General features: G+C 39.2%; 1 protein-coding gene across 2 annotated transcripts in view; it reads left to right on the top strand.

Annotated features, from left to right (window-relative positions):
* Lrrc40 (leucine rich repeat containing 40) overlaps nucleotides 1-10,237 on the top strand; it is a 40,119-nt gene extending 29,882 nt beyond the window's left edge. The window contains exons 11-15 of one of the 2 annotated variants that reach the window (XM_010605116.3): nucleotides 979-1,086; nucleotides 3,469-3,579; nucleotides 5,103-5,180; nucleotides 7,274-7,459; nucleotides 9,599-10,237. In XM_010605116.3, coding sequence (XP_010603418.1) covers nucleotides 979-1,086; nucleotides 3,469-3,579; nucleotides 5,103-5,180; nucleotides 7,274-7,459; nucleotides 9,599-9,704 — 589 coding nt within the window. In that variant the 3' untranslated portion in view covers nucleotides 9,705-10,237. The remainder of the gene's footprint in view (nucleotides 1-978; nucleotides 1,087-3,468; nucleotides 3,580-5,102; nucleotides 5,181-7,273; nucleotides 7,460-9,598) is intronic. The other variant, XM_010605117.3, reaches the window with a different exon arrangement.
* Nucleotides 10,238-20,519: the final 10,282 nt, after the last annotated feature.

Genomic DNA, 20,519 nt, shown 5'->3' with positions numbered 1-20,519 from the left:
GTACCGGGTACCGGGGATTGAACTTGGGTCCTTGCGCTTGCAAGGCAGGCCACTGAACCACTGAGTTAAATCCCCGACCCATATAAGCTAATTCTTAATCTCAAAATTTTTAAGTGGATGCTGTTGTGTTAGGCATTAATCATTGTAAAAAAAAAAAGAATGAAAGGATAATGGCTCATTATACATCAAATTGATCAGTTTCCAAATTGTGAAGGTTTTATATTTTCACATAAATTTATTGAAATCTTATTGGGAATGTTAACAAAATTTATATATATTTACATTTGCAAATAATGTGGCATGAATAATGATGAGATTTTCAGATTCTAATTTCAAAGTACTGAGGTTTAGGGAAGTTAAGTTACAAAACTCATTAGTGATAGTCCTGGAAATAGCCCTGTCTCAGTCCACTGCTCTGTCTACTTTGCCATGTCTCTCTTTTTGGAGAGAGAACTTGGTCTGTGTGACTAACCTAAAGCTCATTTAGTACACTGGTGAGCTTTTCAAAGTGCTTATCTTTCAGTACCCAAAGGTGACAACCCTTCTTCTGAGCTTTTAAGAAAAAGGGCGACAAATAGCTTTTGAAATTATAAATTTAGGTCAAGTCACAGTTAGGGGAACGTGCTATTTAGTTGCAGTATGACTTGTAGGTTTCCTAGCTTCTGAAAGTCTCTGTTTTTTTGGCACTGGGGATCAAACTCAGGTCTTATGCTTGCAAGGGAGGCGCCGGAACCCCGGCGCTAAATCCCCAGCCCTGAAAGTCTCTTTTTATTCACACCGAGTGTGTGAACATGTGGAGAGTGGCACAGTGCCATGTGACACAGTGCCTCGGATTGGGTAAAGTTCATTGGCATGCTCTAGAGAACATCACAGTCGCCCACTGTGAAAACTGTTACAAAACCTTTAGGCCTTTAAAAATGAAGAATAGCCCTCTTCGGATTGTGAAGAGTATTTTATTTTAAACTATTTTTCATTTAGTGATAAGCAAGCAACTTTGATTCCTGATGAAGTGTTTGATGCAGTAAAAAACAATACTATCATCTCTGTTAACTTCAGTAAGAATCAGCTGTGTGAAGTCCCAAAAAGGTAAGAAGCATTCACAACAGTTGTATTAAGGGGTGACTCATTCTCAGTTGTGTCTGTATGGTAGTTGCAAGAAAGATTATTTTTCGTTATTCTTTAATTTGAAGGTATGTATTAAATTTCCTGGATTCTTAGTATTAGAAAGATGTAGCAAAATGTCTGAGATACTTTCTCATTTGTCCTGAGGTATACAGGAGTCTTAAAACTTTCTCTTTTTTACATTGTAAACTTGGAGAATAGGTATTAGAGTTATTAGAAATACTGTATTATTTTTCCTGTATAGTGAAATGTTAGAGGAAAATTGTTGAGACAACCCAATTACAGTTCCATAGGTATTAATAGAAATTTTCATTTCAGGCCTATGTTAATGAATTATAGCAGGAATCAAAAGTATATCCAAACAAGGTTGATAAAGAACGTAGCAGGTACCACAACTCTGTGTGAGGCACAAGAACTTTGGCATGGAGTTGCTTGTGCTGTGTCCCAGACATACTGAGGGTGGTTTGGACAGGTTAACCAGCAGACCATCTCCTCTTAGAGTCTTCACTTTTACACTGAGGATAATAGCAATACTTTTTGCAGGAATCAAGTTAAATGACACATTTTGTACATAGCATTTAACCAGGCCCAGTCCTCAGTAGGCACTTAAGTTAAAAAAGAAGGGGGAAAATGAGGAGGAGGAGGATTATTGAGGAAATAGAATGACTTTCATCTGACTGCCAAAAAATTTTAAAGTCAGGCAAACTGAAACATTCTATTTACAAAGCATAGTTTGAGGATTATAGGTTGTGAAAGATGATAACGTTAAGAGCAACCACTGCAAAGGGAGAGCTAGTCTATCTTCTGGGTTTCTCTTTTGTTTATAGGGCTGATAGAATATTTTAGGGAACAGGTGAGCATTTAGACTCGCTCTCAGGATAGGTTTGCTTTGGGGACATGGATCAAACAAGTTAATGGATAGTAACAGTGAAGTAATTTAAGAGATATCACCGTTTTAAATATTTTCTCATTTTATTCCTCAGTCTGCTTCTTGTCCAAATTAAAGTTACTCTGTTACCATGGTTACTGCATCACCTTTTTCAGAATTTAGAAGTTAAAAGAGATGGTAAAGTCCTGCATTGCTTTGGAGTATGCAAACCACTTGCCCTGTTTCTTACATATTTGAAATACATGTCATATTTTTCATCAATAATAGTAGTTTTCTTTATACCAGTAATACATATTCATATATTTTGGATCAAGTGAAGCAAAGTATCAGGCATAGTCCTATCACTGAATTATTGTGCTTAGTGACCTTTTATTTCAAGCTGTTTCTGACTTGAAGTTCTATTATACATGTAATTTATATCTTGACTGCTTTATTTGCTGTATTTACCTATTGTAGAGAACTATCTAATTTAACTATATCCAGTAAGGTTATAGCAACGGATAAAACATTGTCTCCTTAGACCAAATTTCCAGAGAAAAATTACTAAGTCAAATAGTATGCCTCCTGACGGATCTAGCCAATCTCTTTCAAAAAAATATCATTTTGCACTTTGAAACTCTTTTTCTCCTTCACTGCATCTTCTGCCCAACATTTGGCTTTTTTGGATTCTTTTTTCTTTGCTTATGTGATAACACTAAAAGCGATTTATTATAGGTTAACTGTTTTTGACAGATCATATTAAAACTTAACGAAAACTGCTCAGCTTGATTAGGCTTATTTAGAAATGTTTAATTGTTTCTCTTGAAGTCTTTAACCTCAGCTGTTCAGTGGTAACGTGTGCCAAACCTGGGAATTAACTCCATGTTTTCTTATGATTATGATTAAATATAATTTGGAGCACAAATAATATGAAAACATTTAAAAAATATTCTTGAAGTACCTAGATGGATATAGCATTATGTTATATAATCTAAAGATGTTATAGGTACACATATAAAATTTGGAGGGCCAGGGATGTAGCTCAGTGGTGCTGCTGCCTTCCTCACAGGCGCAAAGTCCCAAATTCGATCCCTAGTACCAAAAAAAAAAAAAAAATGGGTTTACAGATTCACGTTATTAACAAAGAAAGTACAAAAACTACCTAGGTCTTATTTCTCCTTTTTGCCACCATGGGTTTAAATACAGAATAAATGGGCTTTACACTTGAACATCAGCATGCGCTGGAGGTCAAATAGAAATTCTTGGATAATAGAATTTCTACAGTAAGGCTGTTTATTAAAAAATTTATTTTTATTAGTTACATATCCAACTGCAGTTTTTGTGAAAAGTAGAAGATATAAAAAGTCACAATCGGCAGAAATGACAGGAATTTCCCTGATGATCTGTTTGTGTACTGACAGCTTTGAAGTTTGGACAGTGAATACAGTGCTCACATTTTAAGGTGATTTCTGTTTCAGGATTGTGGAACTGAAGGAGACAGCTATTGAGGTCACTCTCGGTTTTAATAAGCTCTCCTGTGTATCCTTGGAATTATGCATGTTTCAAAAATTGACTTTTTTAGATCTCAGGTATTTATTGTTATTGTTGCTTGACTTTTAAAAAATCAAATGTTGTCTTTAATTTGCCCTACTTTGCCCTGTATGTCATATTTTCATAGGTAGGTGTGGAATCTGGTCTTTCAGTAATTAACAATATGTGAGGAGAGATCTAAAATTAAATATTTAGGAAATATTTTAATAAGACACTTGTCATTTGTAAGGAGTTTATAAGTTCAGTGATAAGACAAAGATATTTAAAATATTAACATTCTTTAAATTCAGGCCTAAGCAGGACCTGGGGATTTAGCTCAGTGGCACCTCATCTGCCTTGCAAGCGTAAGGTCCCAAGTTTGGTCCCTGGAACAAAAAAAAAAAAAAAAAAAATCACAGCACATGAGAAATAACTGCCTTCATATTTTCCTGAAAGTAAGTAGTGTAAATCTGGCCCAATGCTGTGCAGTCCAGCAGCTTAGGTGGCTTCCCTCACGGGAACTTTCTTGGTTTCAAAGTAGTGCATTGAATATACAAATGTAGAACACTGTGACTGCCAACAAAAAGGAAGGAAAATGAGGTTTAGGCTCTGCAGAAGTAATAAAGTTTAAAGAGGTCCATTTTGAAGTGATGGGATCAGAAGCATGATGGTTCTTTCAGGGTACCTAACGTTAGGTGGTCATTTATATGCCTGGGCTTTACGGTTGTATTTGTGAGACTCTAGGAACTCAAGAATTGTAATCATCTGTGTGTTATTTAGTATAGTACAGACAATAAGTGTAGAAAGCACAGAGGAAATAAAAAAAGAACAGAGCTTCACTATAGAAACTATGACTTCTCTATTAGGCATAACAGATACCCAGAGAAACAGGATAGAGAGAATTCCTCAGTTGTAAAAGATGATCATCTAGTGCAAATCATTTAATCACAAAAACTTCCTCCTCTTAGTAGTTACGCTGCCTCTGAAATCCTCCTGCTTTACCACCCGCTCATCTTCAAACACTGCTCCTCGATCCTTTTAACAAGAAATAGGATTCTCTGTATTCCTGCTTCATTGTCAGATCTTTCTTGCTTAATACCCGCGAGTAGAAAGATCCAAGTTTCTAACCATGTAGAATCTCCTTCACTTCCTGTTTCATTTTATCCTATAACTTTTCAATTCTTGGAGTAGAATTTCATATCTGTGTACCAGAAATATGTATTAACACCAAAAGGGTATTTATTTCATATAGTATTACAAACGTGAGCTGAAGGGCCCGGATTGTGTTACTGAACTCACTTTGAAGGCCTTAAGGAATTAACTCGGTGTTTATCCTCTTATATCTGTTTTCCAGAAGTTGACCTCATTGTAAGCTGGCTGCATATTATTGTTAGGATTTGGCACTAACCAAATGCTTGAGTCAGCTTGACAGATTCAAAATTCTCAGAACTCAGCCTTAATGACATCAGATTATGTATTCACAAACTCATCCATGTATTTTTTTCCTCTTGAAATTTTTAATTACAAATAGACTGTATAAATTTTCAGAAATTGTAAATAATTATTTTTATTTCTAATTTAGGAACAATTTTTTTGATTCTTTGCCTGAAGACATGAAACTCTTGATAAAACTACAACTGATCAATCTTTCCTTTAACAGGTAAGAAACAGAACACAGTCATTACAGTTATTCTGTAGAAAATATGTATTTCTTACTGAGAAAGCAACTAAAAGAGCCAAATAAAAAGACCCCTTATTCTTACTCTACTTCAGTATGCAGATTTTATTTTCGTTTAGTTCTGCGTAGTACTGCAAGTGATTTCTCTTGCTTAGAATTCTTACAATTGATAATCCATCAGAGTTTTGTGCCATTTTGAGAACCCTGTGGTCTAGTGGAAGGAAAAATACATTCAAATAAATAGATGTCATTGCTTTAATGGAAGCGCGTGCAGAGGCAGAGGCACCTTCTGAAATTTCCTGAAGGCGGAGAAGGTGGCATGGAAGCCTAGACCTGGAAAGTGGGCATTTGCCAAGCACGGTCCCAGTTAGAGCACGCAGCCTTCACAGAGTCGTGAGAGCAGAGTGTGCCTGAGGGACTGCGCAAGGCTGTCTGCTGAGGCCACGACTGAGGAGACAGGTGCAGAGGCACAGTGAGATCGGGGATGCATGATGTGGCTCAGTAAAATTTAGATGTTTTCTACAAACACTATCAAGATAGCTACATATATATGGAACAGCTCATATTTGTTGGGAGCCTATTATCTGAGGGTGCTGTACTAAGTAGAATACCCCGGCTCACTGTATGTTCTTTTATTTTGCCTACTTAAAATTCAGAGACTACAAGCTAAGTAATTTATTTATTTATTTTTTGGTACTGGGGATTGAACTCAGATCCTTGTGCTTGCGAGGTGACGGAACCACTGTGCTAAATCCCTGGCCCGAAGCTAAGTGATTTATCTAAGGTGTACCTAGGTAGTAAGGTATATGGAGCTGGAATTGGAATCCAGGTGGTTCAGCTCCAAGAGTTGGGCTCTTAACAACTATGTCATGTTGTTTGCTGTCATGAAAATTGATTCTTGTAGCAATTTAATGAAAACAGCTAGCATTTACTCATAAGGCTTCAAATACATTTATTCATTCTTAACTGATTTGCACATTTAATAGTGTTGTCATTCCTCACTTATGGTGCAGAAGCTAATGCATGGTGATGGTAAATACACCGTATTTCACTTCACATCTGCTTGCTCCATTATTTGTGCTTTTCCCATGGTTAAATCACACCATTTTTGTCATTACCGAAAAATACATCAACCCCTCAGATCTCTTCTAACTTTTACTAGTAAAAGGCGGGCTCAGTTTTCTATTGAGTTGTCTGTTATGCTACCGATTACACTGCAAGCCGTGCCTCTGGGGAAGTGGCAGACGCTAGCCCTAGCTTGTGTGTTACCAGATAGAATTAGCTTCCTTAAGTACTGTGTTTGGAGTTGGAGGACAGTGAAGAAGAGAAGAGGCTTCTCAGGGGCTGGTTGGTCTATCTGTTCTCTTGATTATTGGCTTTTGTGTGCCACTGGGTCTTTAGAGCTGTCTTGAGCCTCCCCTCCATTATTTTTGTTTGTTTGTTTTGTGTGAGAACAGCGTGAGAAGGAAAGAAAGTGTGGGCAGTAAAAAGACCACAGCTACAAAATCTCTCCATGAGCCCACCCTTTGCTAGTCCCCGTTTTAGTTTACTTCATGCGAACACTGCACCAGCCTTTTCCTCTGTGGGTTCGTGTCCGCTGAGAGCAGGCTTGTGAGAGCTGCCTGCCCTTCTTTCTTCCCCCAGCACCTTCAGCGTTGCTTTGGCCTGGAAGTGGGCTGTGTGAGTCTGGACTGTGAAGTCCGGGGTCTGGTCATCCTTTTAAGAACCCAAAGTGTACTTATCTTGGAAGCCTCATTCATTTCAGAGATGAAAATAAAATAAAACTCTCAAATTTTACTTGCTAGATTGGCAGTGATCCATAAGAAGTAAAAGTGAACTCAGGAAGAATACCTATATAAAAATATTGTATAAAGAATCTCAGGAATTAATATTTCCACTCAGCATTAATATTTCCAAAATTAACCCATTTTCTGGAAAATTTGAACGTAGGGCTTACACCGAATATAAACAGAATACATTAAAGAAAACATTCTTTCATGATAAAAAACTTAAGATTATCTATTTTAGGGAAAGATTTTCTTCCGATCCCAAGTGCTCTGTTCATATATTAATAGGTTCAAAGTTATACCGGAAGTCCTGTATGATATCCCCACGCTGGAGATAATTCTGATTGGTAATAATCAGATTGGGTCTCTGGATCCTCAGAAACTGATGACGATGGAAAATCTCTTGACGCTGGACCTTCAGAACAATGACCTTCTACATATTCCGCCAGAGCTCGGTAATTGTGTGCACTTGAGGTAACTACTTTTTTCACTTATTGACTTGATGTGTTGAAGTGGTTTATTTTTTCATGATTTAATCTTGGAGAAAATTGAAGGGCCCTAATACCTGTTAAAACTAACAGTTGATGCAATTCAGAATCCCCAGTTCTGGTTTTCAAATTTTACCAAGTATTTTAAGCTTTGTTTGTATAGTATTATATATGTTTAAGGATCCTAAGCATTTCTAGTAGCACTTTTCTCATTTTTATATATGTTTATAACCTAAACTATAAACTACTGCATAAAACATGCCAGGGATACATGCGCTTTGTGCAAGCCCAGCATGCTCTCTCTCATCTACTGCTCTCTCAGTCTTTGATGTTTTCTTCAGTAATCAGCCTAACAATCCCTTTTGTGAAAACTTTCCCTATTCTTCAAGCAGCATTAGATTCTACTCTGATTTCCTGCTATGTTCTTTTGGACCTTCTTTGTTTTCTTCCGGTACCAGGAGTCAAACTCAGGACCTTGAGCTTGTGAGGCAGAGGTGGCACCACTGAGCTACATCCCTGGCTCTTTTTGGACCTTTTTTTTGCCGTTTTTTTGGCATGTCAGAAAAAGAGCTGCTCCAGTGCTTAGAACATAGTAAGCACTCAGAAGTGCTGGTTAAGTGAATATAAAGGAACTTTGTGACATTAATGGAAAGCTAACTAAACAGAATGTATCTGAGGAGTTTATTACGGAACCACTGCCTGTTTGTTCAGCACGTTTTCCTTCACTGGCTCAGCACCGTAACTGCTCTGCTACTCACAGTAGTGAGTTGTAGGAGGCATGGATAGCTGATTCTCATTGTGGGATGTAGTTGTGCCCTAGAAGTTCGCTATGAGCCAAATTAATAAGCCATTGCCCCAAGGAGAAGTACAGGGTTAGGTCCTCTGCAAAACTGCTCACATTTTCATCAGCCCATAAGTACATAACTGTTGTGTGTGTGTTTCTGTATTTATTGTTGATCGTTAACAAGGAATTCATAGTCAATTGCACTATACTTCATGCCTGAGTGAAGCTTGCCTGACACATACGTTTTCCATGAGGCACATGTATGTTTAGGAAAACTAGACAACACTTCAGCACTTCACTTAGGGGCCATCTTGAACAGTAAATCACCAACACAAACCTGCAGAAATGTGTAAGCTGTGGCATTAGGTGTGTGGTAGAAAAGGCATTTGCTTACAGTGTGAGAGCTGAAATAAAGCAGGTCAGCATCTCGTTTGATGCCATTTGGGACCACGCTGGGCAAGTGACTTCAACACTTCACTGCCCCGTGCATGTCCACAAATGAAAATGCCACATCTATGGATTTTGAGGTTTCCAGCAAATTTAATGAGTAGGAAAATTTGCAAATATGGAATCTGTAACTAATGATGTTCAACCATAATGAGCTCCGTTTTTCTAGAAATTAAGAATCTGAAAGAATTCCTAAAAAACAAACATATGAAGATACAATTTAGATCATCAGTTGTAATATGGTCTGAGTCGTTTGACTTTTGTTATATGAACATTTAAATTCTTAAAGTTAACTTAAAAGTCTTCTAATTGAAGGTATTTCACAAGTTATATAAAGAAACAAAAGAACCAGCGCCTAATTCTTTAGTTGAATGTGAAAACAGAATATCTGAATATGTAACTGTACCTGGCTAGGGAGAGAGCGTGGACCCTTGCTAAGATGCGAGGATGATGGTGTAGTCCTGGTCACCCGCTCCATCTGTCTAACCCTCTCTGTTCCTATAGCACCTGGCCGTCGTTAGTCTGGGAGGAGGCGAGGAAGAGCGATGGTTCAGATCACAGCTCCGCCATCTAGTGGCTGTTTGATCTTCGGGCCATCGCACCTCCTTAAATTTGTGTTTCCCAGTCCGAATCAGGAATGTTAATGGTACCTACATCACCAGATTGTTAGGACAGTTGTGACAGTAAAAGTAAATAATTCAGTACCTTTTATGTAATGATCACTCAGTACTATTTAGGTTGTTATTGTAGTATAGTTCCAACTTTAAATGCTCAGATTTGAAAAGGGACAGATAAAAATACAAATTTTACCTATAAAATTGCAAATAAAATTTATTTTCATGAAAAAATCTCGAGTGGGAAACGTCTTAAGTTCTCAATTTCTCTCTCTTTTAGAACATTATTTCTAGATGGAAACCCATTCCGCGTCCCTCGAGCAGCTATATTAAAGAAAGGAACAGCTGCAGTACTGGAGTACTTGAGAAGCCGAATTCCCAGTTAAATGGAGATATTTTCTAACTTTGATCAGTTTAATTCTCACAGGGATATAGTATTTTGTTTCAGTATCATCCTAAAGGTGATTGCTATAATCGGTCTTATATTTCCCAGTGTCACTTAGCCATTGGCGTCATTGGCGTCATTGGCCTGGGCTCTCTTCACTGTCACTGTTTCTTACTGACATTTGTTTGACACTTTTCTAAGATGTACTAAATATGTACAATGGTGAAAACCACATAGGGCCACGTAGTGTTCAGACTGTTAAATGTTTTACCCAGGATTTATCCTGCTCATATTCATTCCCTTAGTCTCATAGGTACTTTCTTCAAAACTGAATTGTTTTTTTGTGACAGGATCTTGTAGTGCAGGCTGGCCTGGAACTCACTGCAATCCTCCTGCCTCAGCCTCCCGAATGCTGGGATCATAGATGTGCGCTACCACACCCAGCCAAAAGTGAATTTTTGTTCAATATGATTTATGTTTTTATAAAAAAACATTTTTGTAGAACTGGGTTTTTCCCCCTTCTTTCTTTTTGTATTCCATATAAAATTAACATTGCCTTGTTTTTATTTTTAACCCAGTGGAAATGTTTCTTTTCTAGTGATGAAATAGGTCTTTTCTGTGTTTCGGCAAATCATTTCATTGTTTGCTGATTTTGTAGAAATGCTACTCAAGATACAGAAATTGATGAAAAAGTGAAAATGTCACGGTGATGCTGTGCAGAAGCAGCGACACCTTCACTTTCCCCCGCCGCTGCATTGACACCGACAGTTTAAGTCTTGTCTTCGTGTGGTAATCTACCACTTTTTCCTTCCTGAGAATGAAAGAGGCTACCTCTGCGTGCTTCCCCTCAGTCAGCATTTAAATGCCTTTTGTCCCGTGAGGAAAAAGAAAATATCGACATTATTACCTTATCAGTTGTATAGAGGACAGCAGCAGAGAAGTGTGAATGCTGTCCTTGGGTAGCCTGCACGTGCTTTGTTTCTGTACTTACTGGGCACGTATTTGTGTACTCTCGTACCTGTGGGCGTGTTCTGATCCAGCCTCGTGTATTGTTTTATTTTCAGCACTTTAATTTTAAAATTTGTTTGCAGTCCTGATAAGATTAGCAGCCATGTAGTAATTTTCTAAAAGGGAACTTAACATAGGTAAACTTGATTTAATAAAAGTCAATATAAATAGTTTTGTTTACACTAAAATTATCGGGAGTAGGTTGGCCTGTCGCTAGGACACTTGCTGCTTCTCCTAAGTATCCAGTTCAGTGGCGTGTATGTCAGTAGACAGATGTGATTTAGATAGCTCTGGAGTGACTGAGGCATGAATTATGGAAAAGGCCATTGGGAATGAAGATGAATACTACATGTTGATAATAAACTTTTCAAGCATCAATTACAGTGTTTGTTTTTGTGCTGAAAAAAACATGCTCTTTTGTTACAATTCTAATAGTAAACAAGACACTTTACAATAAGGTGACATTTTATTATTTATACAATAGAGACTTTTATGTTATTCAAAACACTTTTTTTAAATACTGAAAAAATTGAGTACACCAAAGCCGAAAAATGGCTCTGCTGTACACTGCACAGCATCATTTTAGTCCCTGTGTTTTGTATCTGTACAGAAAGCATCTTCAGAATGCATTCTAATCACATTGTACACCTGTACCGATTAGTGTCAATACATAAAATAAAACTGGCAAGTACAGCTTGCATTTGCAAATTAACTGACAAGTAATTAGTTTCACTGATTCAGTAAATTTAAAATATAAATTCATAGGACTTCTTTGCACATAAAGTGAAGCAGCTTTCAAGGTTGTTATGGTCTCATACTGCAAAAAAAACTTAAGTACATTCACAATCTATGTTAATAAAGTAGTAAATATGTCTCCATTCAGTTTTATTTACATCAATATGTAGTTCAACTAAAAAGTACTGTTAATCATGATACAGTAGTTTAACACATACAAAAATGACAATATATATAATTTTAAGCTCAAAATCACAATTATCTCAAAATATTAATTACAATACAGCCATTTCAATTAAACATGTCATGATTTTTTTTATAAAATGGTAAAACTTTTTTTATTAAAGTAAGCAATTTATCTCGAATTGGCTAGAGTATGCCCAAGTAGAAAATCTTAAATGTTAAAGAGGTGTTTCCTGCCCCCTCCCACCCGAATTTGTATACAGCCACCTAGGCTAGCAAAGAGACAGAAAAGGCCCCAATTTATAAAGATTAAGCCTCTTTTGCTATGCTGCTGTGGCTTGTTGGTTCTTCCATAAAAGCTTTACACGGGGAGTACCAGTAAGCTGTGCTGTGGGATGCATGCATTCATATATAGTATGTCTATGTCAAATGTCCGTGTCCACTAATGCACATTAAAAGGTTCACAGAGACCGCAAAAGAAGTCAGAAGTAAAGAAGCACTTCATCTGCCAATCACGTATTGTACACTGGAAAGCTACTTGGTAATAGAATGGAATTTCTTTGAATTCGGATTCCCAATTCCAGTCCTTTCTCTGACTAAAACAGCGTTACTTGGCCTTAAGGTGTCACTGTTGCGCTGCACATATGGTAGTGAAGTTGTCAGGAAAGAATGTGCATTTAGAGACTGCATTTTACTAAAATAATGACTCAAAGTTGCATCACTGCTCAGGAGTTTCTCTTAAATGTACAGGAGAGTGAAATATTTCACTAACTGAATTATATGACCTCAAGTTGAAGGTTTGTGTGTTTGGCATATAAGAAAATACAAAGGAGGAATTAGAACTTAGAATTTTACAGAATGCTCCAACAGAACTGAAGTAAAAAATGGTCAATTTTTAGCTTAGATAATGAGTAATTTTCATAGATACTTAAGACCCAAAAGCATTATGTAGTATCTTTTCACTTTAAATTTCTAACAAACCCCAAACCGTATCACTTGCCTTCCTTTACAATCACTGCTGTTTAATATTTTTCCTCTAAGTGGGCTAAGACCACAGTTCATTTTAGGGTTCACGTATACACAGCCGAGTAGGGAGTTCACGTGCATGGATTCCAAAGTGGGAAAAAGAAAAACAAAACTATGGCGCCTGGAATAAACTACAGTTAAGCTTGCAATAACCCTACTTTTACAAGTCATTTGTTAATGGTCTTTGAAATTCACAATCCGGTAGATTTACCTCTGATTTTCCACTGACCTTGGAAAATCGCCTCCCTCCACCTGTAGATCATGGCATCATCCTTAAGCTTCCATTAGTCCCTTCGATACAGGAGCTCAGTGAGAAGACAGAGTGATTGGCTCTTCAAACAAAAAACAGGGTTTACCCATCATCTTTTCCTCATTCCAAACAAAATAGTAAGGCTTTCGTTTTCAAGGAGGAAAATGTAGTTAAAGGGAAATGCCTCATTGTCAAAGAGCAGGAGTATGGAACATTTATTGCATCCCACAGACACTAGGTGTCATCAAAGCTAAAAGTCCTGTTCTTTCTGACCAGAACCAGATGCCTTTCCCACATTGCAAGACCAGCAAGAGTCCTCTGAGTGGAAAGACTACAAGTATTGAAATAAAAGTGATTTCAGCAATACTTTCTGAAAAGAAATTTTTCTGGCCAACATGGAAATTGCTTTATATATTACATGAGTTTCTTCTTCGTTTTCCTACGGTCTTCACAAAAATTATCTAAGATTGCTGAACTAAGTAAGATTCTTCAGTCCAAGCCTAGGGAAGTCTAGGAGGGTTGGAGAGATACAAGGAGATACAATGTGATTTCTTTAGTCCATTTGTCAAATGCTTTCCTTAACTGTCATACAGACGGGGCATTGTGTAACCTCATTTACTTCAGCTGTGCAAACAAAGACACAAAAACTCCTACATACGCGTGTCTACACGTAGACACAGAACCTGAGTCACAATAAAAGTTTGTAATATAAGAAAACTTTTCTTAATGTAGGAAAATAACCTTTAAAGAGCCAAAAATACCTTTGTACAATATAAGCAGCTAACTTTAAAGCTTCGGTGTGCTTACCACACATTTTATAAGACTCAGCAAAAGAAAAAAGAAGGATAATTTACATTTGATAATTTTCTCAACTCTAGCCGAGATAACCATTTTATATCTAACATCTATATTCCCCTGAATGCATTGGTTTTTTAAAAGCAAAAACCATAACAAGGAAACTACACACATTCAAATGAGTCCTGTTTAATTTCTGACAGTTCCTGCTTTTTTTCTGAACACTGGGGGCGGAGGAGTTTGGGGTTGCTAGTGCCAACCTGCAGTGGAGTTCTAAAATTTAAAACAAGCTACACAATCTGTTATTAAGAGAAACATTACTTGTGAAAACATTTTCACTCAGAGTCTGGCCAAAGTTTGCCTAAAGCTGGTCTCGTTTTTAGGTGCCTGCTCTTCAGACTGTTAAATCTTCAAAACCCCTGCTTTTCCCACCCTTGGCTCCTTAGCTCTCAGTGGGCTTGTTCCTTTTTCATTCCAGGTACTCAACTGTTCTGGCCGGAGCAACTCTGTACATGCAGCTGCTAGTTACAATGTCCTCGTCCCTTACCTACACCTAGATTTTTGGTTTCTCCTCTTCAGGAGCTCAGTGCTCCAAAACAATTCCTTGGCTTCCCTTTTTGTACCATCTACTCTTCAAAGAGCAAAGCTGCTCAAACGTCCTCGCTGTCTTGGCACTACGTACAGATTTAAGGCTCTTAAATTTAGGGTATACTTATTCCCTGGGCTACCTCTCAGATACATATTGATACTTTACAGAAAAGTGAGTGGAAGTTGCTTTTTCCTGCTGCCCCTACTGGGTTCCATTAATTATGCATTTATGTCAGCTGTCACTGTCACACTGGGAGAAGGGAAGCCATCTGGACCCGAAGGCTCATCCGGGCCAGGAGGGCTCTGGATACTGGCATCAGTAGCTGAAGGGTTCTGGGCCATGCCCTCAAGAGCTTTCTGTTTTCCCTGTGAGTCTAGTTTGGGGAACAGGATGGGAAATGTATGCCAGAGGGTTAGGGATTTTTGGCATTAGCAAGAAACTGGAGTCTTCCTGCCTTTTTCTATAACACTTGCCTGAGAAGGATTCTGCATCGTGCAGAAGGCGAAAAGCAGAGTCACATGTTCTCTGCTAACAGACTTGTTGCCATGGGAACCAATGCAGGAAAAATGAAAATACGACAAGCAGCGAAGAATCAAATATGGAAAAAAGGAATTGTTAGGGAGTTGGTTTCAACATGGCAATTTGGGCATTTGGGATTTAAAGAGCGCCCATTCCTCATGTGGTCAAATCAACGGAAGTGGACCAAATGCCTTGATGGTCACCGGCCCCAGGAGGCCAGAGATAGGGGTGCAGGAGAGAGTGTGTAAGGACTGCAGCTTGCTTGAGGGGAACGCTGTAAAATCCAGTTCCATCCCTGATAAAGTTAAGCTCTTCAGCCCCAGTGCTCAGCTAACTGTAGGATCAAACACGCCCCTCGGGAAAGCGTGTCTATGCTTAGCTTCGTGAACAAAAAGCAGCCTGCTGTAATAGCCCTCTTCTAACCTTCCAAAGCCAGCACTCGTTGCCTGACAAGATTATTGCACCCCTGGCATATTATTGCTTGAAGTGTCTTTCCAAATGTTCAAAAACAAAGAATAACAATAACAAACCCACCAACCTGCGAAGGTACAGCTCCCCTCCCCCACAAGACAAGCTATTATGAGTAACCTAGAATTTACTTATTAAGGAAATAATGATTTCACCTTCGCTTGAAACAAGTCCTCCCTGTATTCTGGACTTAGTAATAAACTGATCGAAGTAGACAATAGTACCCCAGGAAAATCTTCAGCAAGGGTTTTAAGTTTCAGCCTAACCTGAGAAAAATAGACCTTCGTGTTGTACTTTCAGAGGCTCCACAGGAACTGCACCTGTGTTGTCCCTCAAGCCTCCCAAAAGGTTATTTCCTGAAATTCTATAACTAATGCCTTATTCCCGTAGCTCAGCCTAGGCCTGTATTGAAATGCAATTACCCTCAGAAGCTGGGGAAAGGTCACGCTGTTGATGACTTGATTTCCCAGGAGCTAAGCTTCAGACAGTGCTAAGACCCTTTACCTTAACCCTTCCGTCCTCCCTCAAACACAGGTGGAGAAGAAACTAGGAACACGACATCCACCTGGACAACAGGTAGGGATGTGGCCCAGGAAGCAGGAGACAAGGTATGGCTGCGTCGTTATCTTTAGGGGGCATCTCATGACAAATGGCCTGAATGCTCTTTCTGTCAGAAGAGATCTCACTAGAAACAGTTTCTTACCAATGATATCCTGATCTATTCGAGCTCCTTCCTGAAGCCTTTACCGATCTTCAATTCTTGAAATAACAAAAGGCCATTAGCTTATCTTCTTTGAAGAGTCCTTTCAGAATTCTCAAATCCAGTAAAATACCTGTGTTTTCTCCCACTTGTGATCTGGAGGCATGCTCCACATTACACTAGACCCCACCCAGAGGTCTGGGTGCAGCGGTCTCCTTGATGTTTAGCCAATTTCTAATGTCAACATTCCTGTGGATTCCAGGAGTAGAGACGTCCATGCTTGGTTTTGGCTGGTGGAAGTACTAGTGAAGACCCCAATTTTTCTCTTCTTTCCTTTTGTTTTTTAACTAAGAACAAGGAAGCCAATTGCTTTTTGAACAAGGAAGCCAATTGCTTTTTGAGCAAGGCCAATAAAACATACTCATATCTTCACAAGCAGCTGTGCCTTTGAATTTGCCATATGATAAAGAGGAAACAGATGTTTTTCATTTCTATGTGGTCTTTCTACAACCAGCCAGTGCCTGGAGAGACACTCGGTGGTCACTACTGAAGAAGGGCTAGCTTTGGCTGTGCCCCCTCCGATCTCACCAGTAGACCATACCTTGAGCTTATTCCTTGAGCCCCACCAGCAGGACCACTGCCTTATTTAGTAACTTTTATCGCATCTGTTCATTCCTCAGACAAGAACTTAAAACCTAACAACAAATATCATAAGGTATTGAAAATTACAATTCTGCTCCTTCAGTTCCTTAAACCAGTTGATTTGACCTCTTACCTCTGAGTTTATACAAGTGATTCTCCACAGTATCATCATGTACCTTAAAAGGTCACAGACGTAACTTGTAGGTGTTTTTCTAGTTTATCCCATAGCTCAGTATTTAGTTCACAAAAGGATCACCTCCTTGAAATTAGTCACTGCCATAGACATTTGGAAATTGGAGATTTGTCATTTGGTATCGGGGATCAGAACTCGGGACCTTGCACTTGCAAGGCAGGCAGCGGCACTACTGAGCTAAATCCCCGGCCCCTGGAAATTGGAGATTTGGAACCATTAGTCCCCTAGTAATTCGGTGGCGGGCATTGTGTTTTACAGAGCCGACTTAAAGACCCAATGCTCCCATATTGGTCACTAAATATACATAGAGATAGGATTTTCCTCAACACCTGTCACCTGGATATCCAGCATACTCCCAGACTGTTACTTGAAGGTCAAGAGCTGTTCCCACCTTTTGGCTAACCCTAAAGGATTAGGGTGCTAATCATAACATGAGTAAAAAACTTTGATTTTTAACCTTAAACAGCAAAGAATGGTATTTTGTTGGAAATAAAACACTTTCTACTATTCAACTTGCCAATGGCATGTAATATCTGAAGAGATTCTTCCCTTGGACTAACTTGGGGGAATTTAGATAACTGTTACTTTCAGCACTTAGGAATGTTGCTGGGTAGCTGAGACTGGCAGTTCTGGGTGCTCAGAGAGGGTCTGGTCTAGTGGGGCTGGTGTAAAGAGGCACACCTGGCTTCATCTCTGCCTGCCTAGTTCTAGGCGCTCTGTAGTTTATTTCCTGGAAAATGTTATCTTAAGTGCTGTTCAAGTTGTACTCCTTTCTTTTTTGCTACTGGGGATCGAACTCAGGACCTTGTGCTTGGGAGGCAGGCATGGTGCTACTAAGCTAAATCCCCAGCCCAATGCTTTCTGAATGGTATGTGTTCTATTCTGTCCTTACCCACAAAGCCCTCTCCTGAGCAGGGCGTTTGCTGACAACAGAGCGAATCTTTCTCCTGTGTGTAGGTGCACGGTAAGTGTTCAGAACATGCATGTCTATGAGCAGCATGTACATTTGTTATTAGGTATTTAAAACACAAACGATTCTTTTAATGAAAACATTTCAAGGGACACTAATGGTTATTCTTTCCTTCTCTTGGATGAATTTTTTCTGTTAGAGCAATAGGACTTGACACCAAGCCTTAAGGTGCCAGCTGCCCTCCGACTTTGACCCCAAAGGGTCACCTCCTTGGAGGGGAACAAAGTCGAGGGAAAGCGGGAAGCTAGAGGTCAGCCAGCCTGTTACTATTCCCGTGCCATATGATTCATTCAGATAACACTGAAGTTACCTCGGTCCTGTCACTCGACACGTGGACTTATTGGAAAAATTTTTTATCTCTTAATCTGTCCTCTATTATCTATCTACCTATCTATCTATCTATCTATCATCTATCTCCAGGAGCCTGACCTCATAAAGGAATTAAAAAATGTACCTTATCCACATCATAAAATCAATAAACGATGTCAGTGAAGACAAGTGTTACGCGTGAGGAATAGTTTCCAAGATGACAATGGTGAGGAAACAACCAAAGTGATGAAGCTTTGCTAACTATCACTCCTTTCTCACGGAGGGACACAGCTGGCCCACTAGCTTCTTGGGGAGGAGGGTGCAGGAGAGGCCACAGAGCCACCAAGTGCCCCCGATTTCTTCTTTTCCTGTAGCTCCAGAGGGTTCACTCCGACTCTAAGTGGTTCCCATTCGTCCTGCCTATTGGCAGAGCCTCCCAGCCTCTTCACTTCGTGGCAGGGGTAGAAAATGATAATGTTGTTCATCATCATGTGGTTCAGATGGGGGAAATAAAGGACAGCAATAAGCCACCAGCCCCCAGGCTCTGAGAGAATCATCATCTCAGCATACAAGGGAGCTCTGCTGGCTGCTGACACAGTGACTGCTCCCAGGAAGAAAAAGCTCAGATTAGCCAGATGTGATGAAGATAAAAACTTGAACAGTTGATAACAAACGTCTAGAGGTAGTAGACTATGAGCACAAAGAGAAGCAACAGCAGCAGAAGCACTACTGGGGTACATGGACAGAAACTTTGAAGCAATTTTCTCATCATTTGCAGTAAAATTCTCAGTTTTCACTGTCTCCAACAATCTATCATCAGAAGCTCATGGAAGTCTACAGGGGATGAAAATGATGATGAAACAGAAAACAAAGCAAAGAAAAACACCAAATGCTGCATCTAAAAGAACAGAGCAGTGGGGGTCACCTGCTGCATTTGCTTTAAGATCTGTGGCAATGTCTGTCCAAGTCAAATTTTTTTATTGGGAGATCTAACTTCCCAGAAAAGAAAGGAAGAAAGTCTGATGAGCCAGCCAGTGGTGGTACCCCAAAATTAGCAAAGAGGTCACAGTCAGAAAACAGATGAAAGGTTGAACAGGACTTGCTATGAAGGAGCTCACTGAACTGGTGGCTGGTGGTCTTGTGCCTACATGAAACGCTTTCCTTTGGAGGAAAACACTAGGATTTTAGGAGTTCTATATAAACTTCAGGAAACAACCTTTCTTGTTCCCTCTAGGCTTGCTCTTGGGAGAAGAAAAAAACGTAGAAGTGGTTGACAGAGAAACTACAGAACCCATAAATAAGTAGGGCTTTGATAGAATTAGCAAAGGAGGAGCCCAGATGAGGGTGCTGGCTGCGCTGTCAGGGTGAAGATATAATTAGTTTGGAAGAAGCAAACAGAAACATTTGGCTTCTGTAGCCATGATGCAGGCACCAGAGGCCCTGAAAATCCAAATATCGAAGAACCAAAATAGCTTGGGGACACGTGTCACCAAGGCTGCCAGGACTCTGTGCCTTCAACACCCAGACTCTGGTGGAAAGGAGAGAGGTCAGGGGAGACTGTCCACTTCCCTGGAATCTGACTTTCACTTTATAATATGCTTTTGGAAATACATTCCTCATTCAGTTCATACTAAGATAAAATCTGATTATAACATTATGCTGATTACTCCTACACAGAAATAAAATGAAAGATGAGGAGTTTATAGCAGCTGTCTACTTACTGCCAGATGCTAACAGGAAGTCAAGCTATCCACAGATATGCACAAATTCAGACTGGACCAGTTTATAGAATTATATAAAGAAGGTTATGCTAGGCAAACTTAGTTCCGGTGTTTAAGTTTTAGAGTGAGCATTTTAAAAATAATATGAGTGCTTTGTGGCAAATATATTCCCACATACTAGGAGTGAGCACATGGGAACAGAGTGTGCTTGAAATCATGGGAGGTTGGCAAAATACACTTGGAAAACACAAAGAAGTTAGAGAATTATTAAACTGCTAGATGCGATCATTAAACTGCATAATTATAGGAACCCCTTAAAATAAGTGAAAAGTTCTTATATTTTTCATACGGTTTTTAGAGAATTATTTCAAAATCCATTCTTTAGAATATGGAAAGGGTGCTACTAACAATTATATTAGCACCACAGGCTTCAAATCTACTGATTGTGGTTGTCAAGGTCCAGGAACAAAAATCCAGAAGTTAGTTCTCCATCTAGTGGTGGTTTCTTGCACTGTAGGCACATCCCTTAAAGTGTGTGGCTGTATCCAGTACTTGTGTGCGGCAGACCTAAATCCAGTAATTTAAACTAAGCGTTTCGTTGGATGAAACACAACTTGTTGCTGTATCAGATTTATCAAGGTGGGTTACAGAGAGAAGTGGTACCCTTTTCTCTGAACGAATTTAAAAATGGCATTAACCCTTTCCTGA

The sequence above is a fragment of the Fukomys damarensis genome, unplaced genomic scaffold, assembly GCF_012274545.1.
Source record: "Fukomys damarensis isolate Sample0158 unplaced genomic scaffold, DMR_v1.0_HiC HiC_scaffold_33, whole genome shotgun sequence".
In the NCBI taxonomy this organism is placed as follows: Eukaryota; Metazoa; Chordata; class Mammalia; order Rodentia; family Bathyergidae; genus Fukomys; species Fukomys damarensis.
This window is presented reverse-complemented; position numbering and strand designations above follow the sequence as displayed.